Below are 12,310 nucleotides of genomic sequence, written 5' to 3' on the forward strand. Positions count from 1 at the left end.
TGGTCTGGAAACAGTCACTGTGATACAGGTATGAAAATGGCTGCTTACTAGTGTGAATAATTTAAAAATTCAGCTATATTTTGCTATCAAGAGACATTAAATATAAGTATATAGAAATGTTGAAGGTGAAAGTAAGAGCAAACACCAAAAGAATGCTGATGTAACTATTATGTCAGACAAAACAGACTTCAAGGTAAGTTAAAGATGGAAATTTCATAATTGTAAAAGGACATATTACCAGACATCAGACTTTTTATAAAACTATCATAATTAAGACAGTATAATATTGGTGCAAGGATAGACAAATAGATATGTGAAACAGAATAAGGAGTCCAAAACAAATCCACAGATACTTGATTTATAACAAAGATGACACTGCAATGCAATGGGGAAAGGCTAGTCTTTTCTATAAATGGTGCTTGGGTCTATTGCCTATTAGATACCTCTAGGGGAAAAATAAACTTTGGCCCTTACTTTACACCATACCAAAATTAATTCCAGATGGCTTGTTAATCTAAATGTTAAGATAAAAACAAAGAAGCACCTAGCATATAAGGGGATATATTCATAACCTTGGGTTAGCCAAGATTTCATAAGAGGACACAGAAAGCACTAAAAAATAGGAAAAAGGTGATACATTGGACTGTAGAGCTCTGTTCATCAAAAGACAACCTTAGGGGAGTAAAATTATAAACCACAGAGTAAGAGATGTTATTTGAAATACAAGTAGCCAGTGGTGTGCTGGAATGGCTAAATAACCAGTCAAGAAGGCCTACTGGACAACCCTCAGGATGGGAGAAAATATTTGCAACTGAAGCAACTGACAAAGGATTAATCTCCAAAATATACAAACAGCTCATGCAGCTCAAGATCAAAAAAACAAACAACCCAATCAAAAAATGGGTGGAAGACCTAAACAGACATTTCTCCAAAGAAGACATACAGATGGCCAACAAACACATGAAAAGATGTTCAACATCACTAATTATTAGAGAAATGCAAATCAAAACTACAAAGCAGTATCACCTCACGCCTGTCAGAATGACCATCATCAAAATATCCAAAAACAACAAATGTTGGAGAGGGTGTGGAGAAAAGGGAACACTCTTACACTGTTGGTGGGAATGTAAACTGATGTAGCCACTATGGAGAACAGTATGGAGGTTCCTTAAAAAACTAAAAATAAAACTACTATATGACCCAGCAGTCCCACTACCAGGCATATACCCAGAGAAAACCATAATTCAAAAAGATACACGCACCCCAAGGTTCACTGCAGAACTATTTACAGTAGTCAGGACATGGAAGCAACCTAATTGTCCATCAACAGAGGAATGGATAAAGATGATGTGGTACATATATACGCTGGAATATTATTCAGCCATAAAAAGGAACGAAATTGGATCATTTGCAGAGATGTGGACAGACTTAGAGACTGTAAGACTTCACTTCATACAGAGTAAAGTAAGAGAGACAGAGAAAAACAAATATTGTATATTAACACATATGTGGAATCTAGAAAAATGGTATAGATGTTCTTACTTGCAAAGCAGAAATAGAGACACAGACATAGAGAACAAACGTATGGATACCAAGGGGGAAGGGGGGGACGGGATGAACTTGGAGATTGGGATGGGATTAACAGATATACACTACTGATATTATGTGTAAAATAGATAACTAATGAGGACCTACTGTATAGCACAGGGAACTCTACTCAATGCTCTGTGGTGACCTAAATGTGAAGGCAATCCAAAAAAGAGGAGGTATATGTATAGCTGATTCACTTTGCTTTACAGCAGAAACTAACAACATCATAAAGCAACTATACTCCAATAAAAATTAATTTAAAGAAAAAGGCCTACCGTAAGCATCTCTTTCCAACACCACATTCAATGATGTCATTCTGGTATTTTGTATTCAGCAATTGCTACATATTGGCAAATTGGCAATGCTACACATCAGAAACTCTTTCTCCCAGAGAGTTGGTTGTTAAATGTTTACCAGCAACACCACTCTATATAAGTTAAAATGTATTTATATCACACTCTTTAAAAAAAATTCTATATATCAAATAAAAATTATTGATAATCTCATTTAAAAATGGGTAGAATACTTCAATAGGCCCCTTGCAAAAGTAGATATCCAAATTCCAGTAAACAATCTGAAAGGCTTCCAAACCTTTTCATTTGCTGGAGGGAAATGGAAATCAAAACCACAATGAGATATCACTATAAGCCAACAAAAACAGTTAAAATAAAAAAGACTGACAAAGTGTTGATGAGGCTGTAGAGTACTGGAACACCTATACACTGCTGGTGGGAGTGAAAACTGATACAAGCCCTCTGGAAAACTTTTTGGTAGTATCTACTAAAGCAAAACATATACAGACTCCATGATCTAGCAGAGCATTTCTACCCACAGAGACGCATATATATGTGCACACAAAGACATATATAAAAATGTTCACTGCCGCATTACTGGTAATAGCTTCAAACTGGACACAACACTAATGTCTGTCAACAGAAGAAGAAATACACAAATTGCAGCATAGCCATACAATAGAATATTATAGACAAATGAAGAACTACTGTTATACACGATTGCGTGGATGAATCTCATGAAATAATACTGAATAACAGAAGTCAGACATTAAAAAATACCTACCATATTATTTCATCGTAGTTGAGTTCAGAAACAGACAAAGCTGATTTGTGGTGTTGGAAATCAGGATAGTGGTTCTTTTATCTGATTTTTCAATTTGATTGGTAGCTACACTGATGTGTTAACTTTGTATACATTCATTAAACTATAAAATTACAATTTGTAAAAACATTCTTGTATGAATATTTAAATAAAATACATTATTTAAAAAAAATTTAAGCACAACAGGGACTTGGTATACAAATGTTGAAGTCTTGTAAGAATTGAATTTATTCCCATGAAACATATCCTAGGGAACAACTACTTAAGAGATCCTGGCTCCACGCAGGAATTAAGAACAGTTCTGGCTTAAACAGAGCAGAATAAGGTATTAGGGAGGTTTTTTTAAAAATTTTTAATTTAGCTTAACAGTATTGGACTCTGGCTTTTAACTCACAATGACAAGAGAATTTGATTGTGAACTCTAATTCCTTTTGATTTCAATGTGTTTGGATTTTAACTTGAAAGTGTCTTTCATATCTCATTGGGAATTTGATAATGTGAGAATTTTTTAGTCAAATTTAGGGCTTCTCTATGCTGTTAGCATTTTAATATTAGAGAATCTTTATACATTTTGTCATTGCAGTGTCTTCATGTTATCACTTAATCGCACTGCAGAATCTCTGATACACCCTAATAACATGGTACTGGATATGCTTGGAGTGGAAAATAGAAGAGGGGGTATTTTGACACTTGGAATCGAGTGGACTTGGAGTTAAGTTAATGTAAGGTTTTGATCCATTTTTGAACCTTTTATGGAGCTGTGATATTGTAGGAGGAGCCTAAGGAAAGTAGGATGAAGACCGTCCTGAGAGAGGGTAGATTTGCCCTCCTGAGGCAGGGTTGACCAGGGGCATAGTGTTTAATCCCCATTGCTTAAGACAGAATAAGGTGGGAATGTTGGGGATGGGGGTGGCATATTTTATTCATTCCTTATGTTTCCTTCCAGCAGAGAGAGTTCAGTCAATATCAATCCCGGTTCCTCTTTGCCCTTTTACTCATTCGGTTCTGGAGAAGACAAAGACTTACCTGAGGGGCAAATTGATATAGACATACTGGGCAAAATCAGCTCAGCTCTTTTCCTTTTCCTGGAAAAGCCTGCCAACAGGGCTTCTATCCTCTGCTGTGAGTTCTCAGGGCAGTCCTGTTTCAAGCCTGATTCCCCTAATCTTTCTCAGCACTAAAGGTGATATTTCAACCTCCCTTCTGCCTTCCTTCATTTATTTAGAACATGGGCAAGAAAGAAGTCACTCTTCACTGGATCCTTCCAGAAACCTCAACTCTTATGACTGACACCGTTTCAGGAGTTTCTGAGAAAGGATAAAGAGGACCCTGAAGATGGCTGTGATATTCAGCTCAGGCAAGGAGAGCAGAGATTTCCACCAGAGGCTGTGGTAAGAATAAACTGTATGCGTTTTCTTCAGGTGGCTCCTCATGTTTACAGACTTGGTAGGTAAGAGGCAGGATGAGGTAAGGTGACTTGGCTCAGCGCCTCGAGATGGCTGAGCAACAGATTTCATAAGGGAAAACTTCAAAATAAATTGCTCTGGGACCGGAGGCAGGAGAGATTATTTGCAGTGGGGGGACCGGGAAATGCACTGTGGAGATGGGGCGGAGGTCACCCTGCTTGTCAGCGGGATGTTCTGACCCTACCATCTGCTCTCTCTGTCCCAGCGGTGTGTGAGGAGATAGTGCATAATGAACAAACTGATGGAAGAATATTAAATAATGGTATTACACTCTAAGATTAATCCCGAATAATAAAGCAGTCTGGGAATACCTGACCAGTTGTCTGCTGCTTTTTTCATTGATTACTTTAAAAATACAAATTCCCAGTCTTTTATCCAATTCATAATAACTATTCTGAAAGAATTTTTGATATAAAATAAAACTGACAATTGTTAAAACACCACTGAGTAGAATTTGTTATTTAATAAACATCCTGCTTCAGATGTTTATTCTACATTAAGAAACTACATCTTATGGGCACCGTTGAAATTTGACTTGGGGAAACTGCAGTAATGATCAAAACCTGAAACAGAAAAGCTCAAAATGACAGAAACTCTAATGAGCAAAGTTTGATACAGACCAAGATAAAATAAGTCCTCCCCTAAAACTTAATCAATGAATGTAAACTTTATTATAAATTTTACATAGAAAGAAAATAATTTCAATGAAAAGAACTTTGATAAAATGAAAAGTTGAAAGTGGCTTATTTGCAACATAAACTGACTGAGGAATTAAACTGGCATAAATAAATTAGAAAATAATCCCTTAATGAAAATTTATAGGTATAATTATGATTAAGATGTTTGTATTTATAAAGTCGTAGTCAAAATATCCTTGGGGTCAAAATATCCACTGGGTTAAAATAGTAGAGTTGCAATAGTTGGGTCAATATTTTTCTACACTAATTGAAAACCAGAAGTAGATTTAAGGAGGAATATGAGAAACTGATAAGGAGATTTGATCAAACAGAGAGAATTAAGAATTTTAAGTAATGTGGAAATCTGTAAGCCCCAAGCAATCTTTAGATCCCAAGTAGACCACTATGCTTTACTTTCAGATCAGTTATACATTTCTATCTAGTGTTCCATAAATCACCCGATCTATAGATGTTTCAGGATAGGCTTGACTATTAGGTTAGAACTGGACTGGTATGAATAGACAAGCGCTAGTTCTCTGTTGGTTTCACCAGGAGAATCACTAGTCATCTTCCCTGTCACTTCAAACCTGAGTCAGAGTCACAGCTCACCCTGAGCACATGAGATCAACAGCTGGTCCCAGGAGGCAGGACCAATGCGCGTGACTCTGGGTTAGATCAGAGCCAGCAACCCTGAGTTCACACTCAGATAAGATTTATATTTTATTCCCGTGTGACAGGAGTTTGTAGTCTCAGTTCTTTGAATTTACATCAGAAAGGTGATAACCTACCTAGATCTGGCAGTCTTAACAGAGGAGCAATACCCTGGAATAATTCATTAGCCCATCCTTCTCTCAAAAGAAAGAAAGTTGAGGCAAAAACTGTGATATGTTTATGACTAATCCATATTTTTATTTTCAAACTATTTTCTCACCACAAAGGCCTATGCAAGAAGAATTACAAATGAGAGAAATAGGAACATGGAAACAGTTGGCTGTTACCTGATTCATTCATTTTATAAATTTATATTGTTATATCATATATGGAATACAACACTGTATTAGGCATTGGAAGATGTATCACATATACTAAGAATATGGTAGAATACAATCAAATGCTTTGTTTATGGGTTAGATATTACAAGAAAAAATCAAAGTAGATTGAGAAATTAAGAGGGAGAGATTTCCTAATGTTGAATTGAGGAAGAGGAGGGAAGGCCATAGGGCTGGTTAAGCCAGAATTATGGAACATTTGGAAGGAATGCAGCTCTTATCTTTAAGCATGTACATTACATAAAAAGGGGTTATCCATAATTCATTTGAATTATTGTCTCTGCCTTTAGAATACCTATTTTAATAGAGAGATGAGGCTGATTTTCACTTCACATATTTTACATATATATATATATATATATATACACAATATATATATATATGTAAATAAAATCAGGTCAGAGCCAACATCCTAGAACTGGAAATAACACTCGCCATGGTGAGTCCTTTGGATTCCTTGCACTTGGCAAAATGACAGGCAAGATTTCTCTTCCTGCTCTTTGTGGGACACAAGTTCTTATTGCTCCTTGAAATGAGTTTTCTTAAGTAGCTTAAATGTCTTTTCTGAAATTTTATTTGCTATTAATTTCTGTTACATGTGAGGATATTTCCTAAACAAGACTAAAACATCTTAGCCACTTCACAATTTCCAAATTAGGGGATTTCAAATTGATGAAGATTTACTATATTTTTCATAACCTCTGCTATGACAAGTTCCCTAAATTTAGTTTTTGAAAACATACTTGCCAGAACATTACAGGCTAATCTTAGCAAACATAACCTTTGTAGTCGCTCAATTTTATTTCCTTTGCCATACTTACTTATTACAAGGCATGGACTAAAAGGCTGCAGTTACCTTCTGAATGACTCAGGAGCATATGCCACCACAGTAACACAGAGCTTAATGGCTTCACTTATAGAGAAAGTCAGGTCTTCGTTTCCATAGCAGAAATCTGAAGGGACAGAAGGGCAAGGCACACAATCAGAGTGGATTCCACCAGGGATAAAGAAGAATTTATCACTCCTAACACTTTCTTTCCAGTTATATTTTGTAGGCACTTCCTTGTTAGACTTTATTCCTAAACTGTGAACACTTAATATCCTCATCTAAAGGGACTAAAAATTCTGTTCTATTTTTGAATAATCAGATGACAAATAAAAGTGCTTTTTTTTGGTAGTTTAAAAAAACTCATCTAATAGAAGGATATTTGGATGCTCTAAGGTAAGACATGAGACTTCATCTTTGAATACCTCTAATTGTAGACATTCCATGATAATAAAAGCCTGTCTTAAAGGGTTATTCACTTAGAATTGCCCAGGAAAACCCAATTTTCTGAAAACTACAGTGGTCTATTGAGGCCCCCTTTTAATACAATTTTCATGGCAGAGAATCCTTTACATTTTAAGATTTACAAGAAATTTAAGAAAAACAGGAGATAGGAAAATGTACTCATTTAATTTATATCACCGTTCCACTTATTTTTGCTATTTTGATTTAGCTCAAAATATTCAGTATAAGGTCGTTTACAAAAAGAAAGATTACAAAAAGAAAAAGAATGCCAAGGCAAGTTTTGCTTTTACCTAATGACTTAAGAGGCTTCTCAGCTTTGACCAGCTCTAAGATGTCTAGGATGTCCGTGGTCTCCCCCTCCAGCGACTGCAGCAAGTCAAACAGGCACTGAGCTGACACGCCTTTGCTGGACCCAGTATTGGCAGCATCCTGTACAAAGAAAAGCCATTTTAGGCCATCATTAAAAAGTTTACAAATAACAAATTCTGGAGAGGGTGTGGAGAAAAGGGAACCCTCATACCCTGTTGGTGGGAATGTAAGTTGGTGCAGCCACTGTGAAAAACAGAATGGAGGTTCCTAAAAAAAACTAAAAATAGAGTTGCCATATGATACAGCAATCCCACTCGTGGGCATATACCCAGAGAAAACTCCAATTCAAAATGACACATGCACCCATATGTTCATAGCATCACTATTCACAGTAGCCAAAACAGGGAAACAACCTAAATGTCCATCGACAGATGAATGGATAAAGAAGATGTGGTACCTATATACAATGGAATCCTACTCAGCCATAAAAATAATGAAATAATGCCATTTGCAGCAACATGGATGGACCTAGAGATTATCATACTAATTGAAGTTAGAAAGAGAAAGACAAATACCATATGATATCACTTATATGTGGAATCTAAAATATGACACAAATGAACTTACCTATGAAATAGACTCACAGACACAGAACAGAATTGTGGTTGCCAAGGAGGGTGAAGGGGGATGGATTGGGAGTTTGGGATTAGCAGATGCAAACTATTATATATAGAATGGATAAACAACAAGGTCCTACTGTATAGCATAGGGAACTATATTCAATATCCTGTGATAAACCATAATGGAAAAGAATATAAAAAAGATGTATATATATATATATGTATAACTGAATCATTTTGCTGTACAGCAGAAATTAACACAACATTGTAAATCAACTATACTTCAATTAAAAACAAAAGAAAAGCCATTTTAGTTTATTAATTCCTACATCAGTACTAATATGGTTTGATCAGAAATACAAGTTTCATAAACACTGCCATTGATAACAATATCTAGGCAGTATTCAGCTTACAGAATTCTGCATCCAGCCATGCTATTGTATGGAGTGAACACCTGAGTTTTAAGGGATCTATTAAATGCTAATCTAGTACAAAAGAGATATTTGTGGAAACTCATAAAAATACAGCAACATGTGAACTGCCAGTAAAGTTCATGCCTATGTTTTCTCTGGTCTATGATAATGGGACTCAGCATTCCCCCGCAAATTTCCATAATGGATTGGTTGAATACATCAAATATGTTTGAGAAACAGATGAATTTTTTGACAACCCTGGGAATTTTACAGGTCTTTGTTGATAATCTATCTCCAGAATGGAGATATTTACCGTCTCAAATCTCTGTAAAATGACTTTGATTCATTCATTAAAACAACAAATCCTCCTGGGCATATATCCAGAGAAAATTCTAATTCAAAAAGATACATGCACCCCAATGTTCATTGCAGCACTATTTACAATAGCCAGGACATGGAAGCAACCTAAATGTCCATTGACAAAGGAATGAATAAAGAAGATGTGGTATATATATATACAATGGAATATTACTCAGCCATAAAAAGAATGAAACAATGCCATTTGCAGCAACATGGATGGACCTAGAGATTATCATACTAAGTGAAGTAAGTCAGAAAGAGAAAAACAAATATCATATATTAATGCATATATGTGGAATCTAGAAAAACAGTACAGATGATCTTATTTGCAAAGCAGAAATACAGACACAGACGTAGAGAACAAATGTATGGATACCAAGGGGGAAGGGGTGGTGGTGGGATGACTTGGGAGACTGGGATTGGCATATATACACTACTACATATAAAATAGATAACTAATGAGAATCTACTATATAGCACAGGGAACTCTACTCAATGCTCTGTGGTGACCTAAATGGGAAGGAAATCCAAAAAAGGGGATATATGTATACATATAGCTGATTCACTTTGCTCTGCAACAGAAACTAACACAACATTGTAAAGCAACTATACTCCAATAAAAATTAATTAAAAAAAAACCTCATTAAATTCCTACTATGTGCCAGGCACCATTTTGTGCACTGCAGTTACAGCAAAACAAAAACAAACAAAACAACAACTAAAAACAAGCAAAAGGCAAGCAAAAACCAGACAAATGTCTCGTTTTAACGGAGCTCAAATTCTATTGTGGGGTGTGGTAAAGATACATATTAGTGAAACAAATACATATATTACATGTGATATGATATAAATGCTCTGCAGAAAAATAAAAATAAAGCAGGGTAAGTGCTAGAGAGTGACAGAAAAAAATGAGAATCCGGAACTCTTCCTTTTATCATTTTCCATTTTCCATCCTTTCATTAACTGAGTATAAAAATCCAGAGAGTTGATCTATTTACATCCTAGGGGCCGAAATAAGGGTTGAAGAGAAACGTTGAAGAGAGAAGATTTTCTTGTTGAAAGAGAAATAATTTATGGTATTTATATTCCATTGCTTGAATAAAGAGAGCTGAGAGACTGATTATACAAATGCACAATGACCAGGCCATACATAAATATAGAACTGATCTACAATCTGTAGTAACCAGCCCAGGAATCCCTTGCTGTAGTAAGCTTTGCTTTCCTCGTTGGGTTGGTCTTTATTTCCACAGAGCTTACTCACAGGAAACTCCAGGAGAGGGGCCACACTTGCAAACAGCTGGAGCACAAAGGGCTTCCGGTGTAGAATGTAGAACTGATGGCAGGCGAATTCAATGGCTTGACGCAACTGGGGATTGCTTTCATAGTCAGAGTACACCTATGGAAAAATGTCACCATATTCAGAAAATTCCTTAACAGCCTACTAGAGTTGTGTTTGCTTTTAAAACTCATAGCCATGGGAAGCATGGACGGAAATGACTAATTTCATAAACTGATGGAGGGGAGTGTAAAATGGTATATACCTTCTTGAGAGAGATCTGGCAATATACATAAAAATCCTAAAAATATAGATATGTTATATATATATATTTATATACTTATATATATATAAGTATATTTATATTTAATCCTAAAAATATAAATATACTTTTTTCTCGGGAAGTTTGTGACTAGTGATTTATCTTAAGAAAGCAGACAAATGTACAAAGATATAATATATACAATAATGACTGCTGCAAGGTTGCTTAAAATAGTAGAAAATTTGAAACAAATTATTCATAAATTGGGGTTAAGTGTATTATGTATATGCATTCAACAGAATACTATCAGTTATATTTTAAAAGATGCTATATAGTGCTACAGGGAAAACTCCCACAATATTCTTAGTGTCACATTAAAAAAGGTAGGTAACAAACTTGAATATATGGTACGATTCAACTTCTGTTTTAGAAAAAGTAGGAGAGAGTACCAAGATTTTCAAGATGTGTAAACGATGGTTATCTAGGGGGAGGATTATGGGTGATCTTTTTTTTTTTTTTTAAATAATATTCTTTTTTCTTTAAACCCCACATTTGTTTATTTATTTATTTTTGGCTGTGTTAGGTCTTCGTTTCTGTGCGAGGGCTTTCTCTAGTTGTGGCAAGCGGGGGCCACTCTTCATCGCGGTGCGCGGGCCTCTCACTTTCGTGGCCTCTCTTGTTGCGGAGCACAGGCTCCAGACGTGCAGGCTCAGTAGTTGTGGCTCACTGGCCTAGTTGCTCTGCGGCATGTGGGATCTTCCCAGACCGGGGCTTGAACCTGTGTCCCCTGCATTAGCAGGCAGATTCTCAACCACTGCGCCACCAGGGAAGCCCCATGGGTGATCTTTATTTTCTTCTTTAAACTTTTCTTTATCTTTCGAATTTTATAATGAGCATTTATTGTTTTTGATAATTATTTAAAAAGTTACACAGGAAATTCCAACTATCTAAAAATAGGACAGAGTGCCCTGATGATATTAAAAATCAATTTCTTGGGCTTCCCTGGTGGCGCAGTGGTTGAGAGTCCGCCTGCTGATGCAGGGGACACGGGTTTGTACCCCGGTCCGGGAAGATCCCACATGTCGCGGAGCGGCTGGGCCCGTGAGCTGTGGCCGCTGAGCCTGCATGTCCGGAGCCTGTGCTCCACAATGGGAGAGGCAACAACAGTGAGAGGCCCGCGTACTGCAAAAAAAAAAAGAGAAAAAGAAGTCAATTTCTTGCCCCTGTAGTTGAGCAAATGCCACTTTACACAAACATGCATTACTTCCATAATTTTATTAAAATTTCCATAAAAATAAGAAGTAGGATGAGCCCTCAAGGCCCCTTCTGAACTTTATTCAGTACTCCTAACTGTAGCCATGTACACATTAGGCATGACTAAGTGAAAACTGTTCCTGCTACATTCACCTCCTCCAACCTTGTCATACCAAATTTAATGGCAATGAAAATCTCTATTCAGATAGAGGTTGGAGACTCTCTTGGGAGAAACATCAACTGAATGCTTGCCATACATTTGAATAATGGTTCTCAAGCTTCCTAGGGCATCAAAACCACCTGGAGGTCTTGTAAAAACACAGATTACTGGGCCCTGACTCCAGACTTTCTGATTAAGTAGCACTGGGATGGAACCCAAGAATGTGCATTTCTAACAAATCCCCAGGTGATGCTGCTGCTTCTGCTGCTGTTGCTCCAGAGATTGCACTTTGAGAACCACTGGTCCAGAAGAAATGGGAAAGCAGAGCCCAGGTCTGGGAGATCTCAGAATAGAATGGAATATTATGACCTTTTGGAAGTTTCTAGGGGGGGTTCATTTGGTGCCTTTTGAGGTCATAAAAGAAGATAATTCCATCATTAAAAGTTTTGGTACAGATCTTGTTGACC

The 12,310-nt window shown here is 36.5% G+C and overlaps 1 protein-coding gene across 3 annotated transcripts in view; it reads right to left on the reverse strand.

Annotated features, from left to right (window-relative positions):
• UNC80 (unc-80 homolog, NALCN channel complex subunit) overlaps positions 1-12,310 on the reverse strand; it is a 247,081-nt gene that overhangs the window by 40,467 nt on the left and 194,304 nt on the right. For all 3 annotated transcript variants that reach the window (XM_060015561.1, XM_060015559.1, XM_060015560.1), the window contains 3 exons: positions 10,153-10,287; positions 7,480-7,618; positions 6,755-6,851 (listed from right to left, as the gene is read on the reverse strand). In XM_060015561.1, the coding sequence (XP_059871544.1) occupies positions 6,755-6,851; positions 7,480-7,618; positions 10,153-10,287 (371 nt within the window). The remainder of the gene's footprint in view (positions 1-6,754; positions 6,852-7,479; positions 7,619-10,152; positions 10,288-12,310) is intronic.

Source organism: Delphinus delphis, chromosome 7, assembly GCF_949987515.2.
Source record: "Delphinus delphis chromosome 7, mDelDel1.2, whole genome shotgun sequence".
Classification (NCBI taxonomy): Eukaryota; Metazoa; Chordata; class Mammalia; order Artiodactyla; family Delphinidae; genus Delphinus; species Delphinus delphis.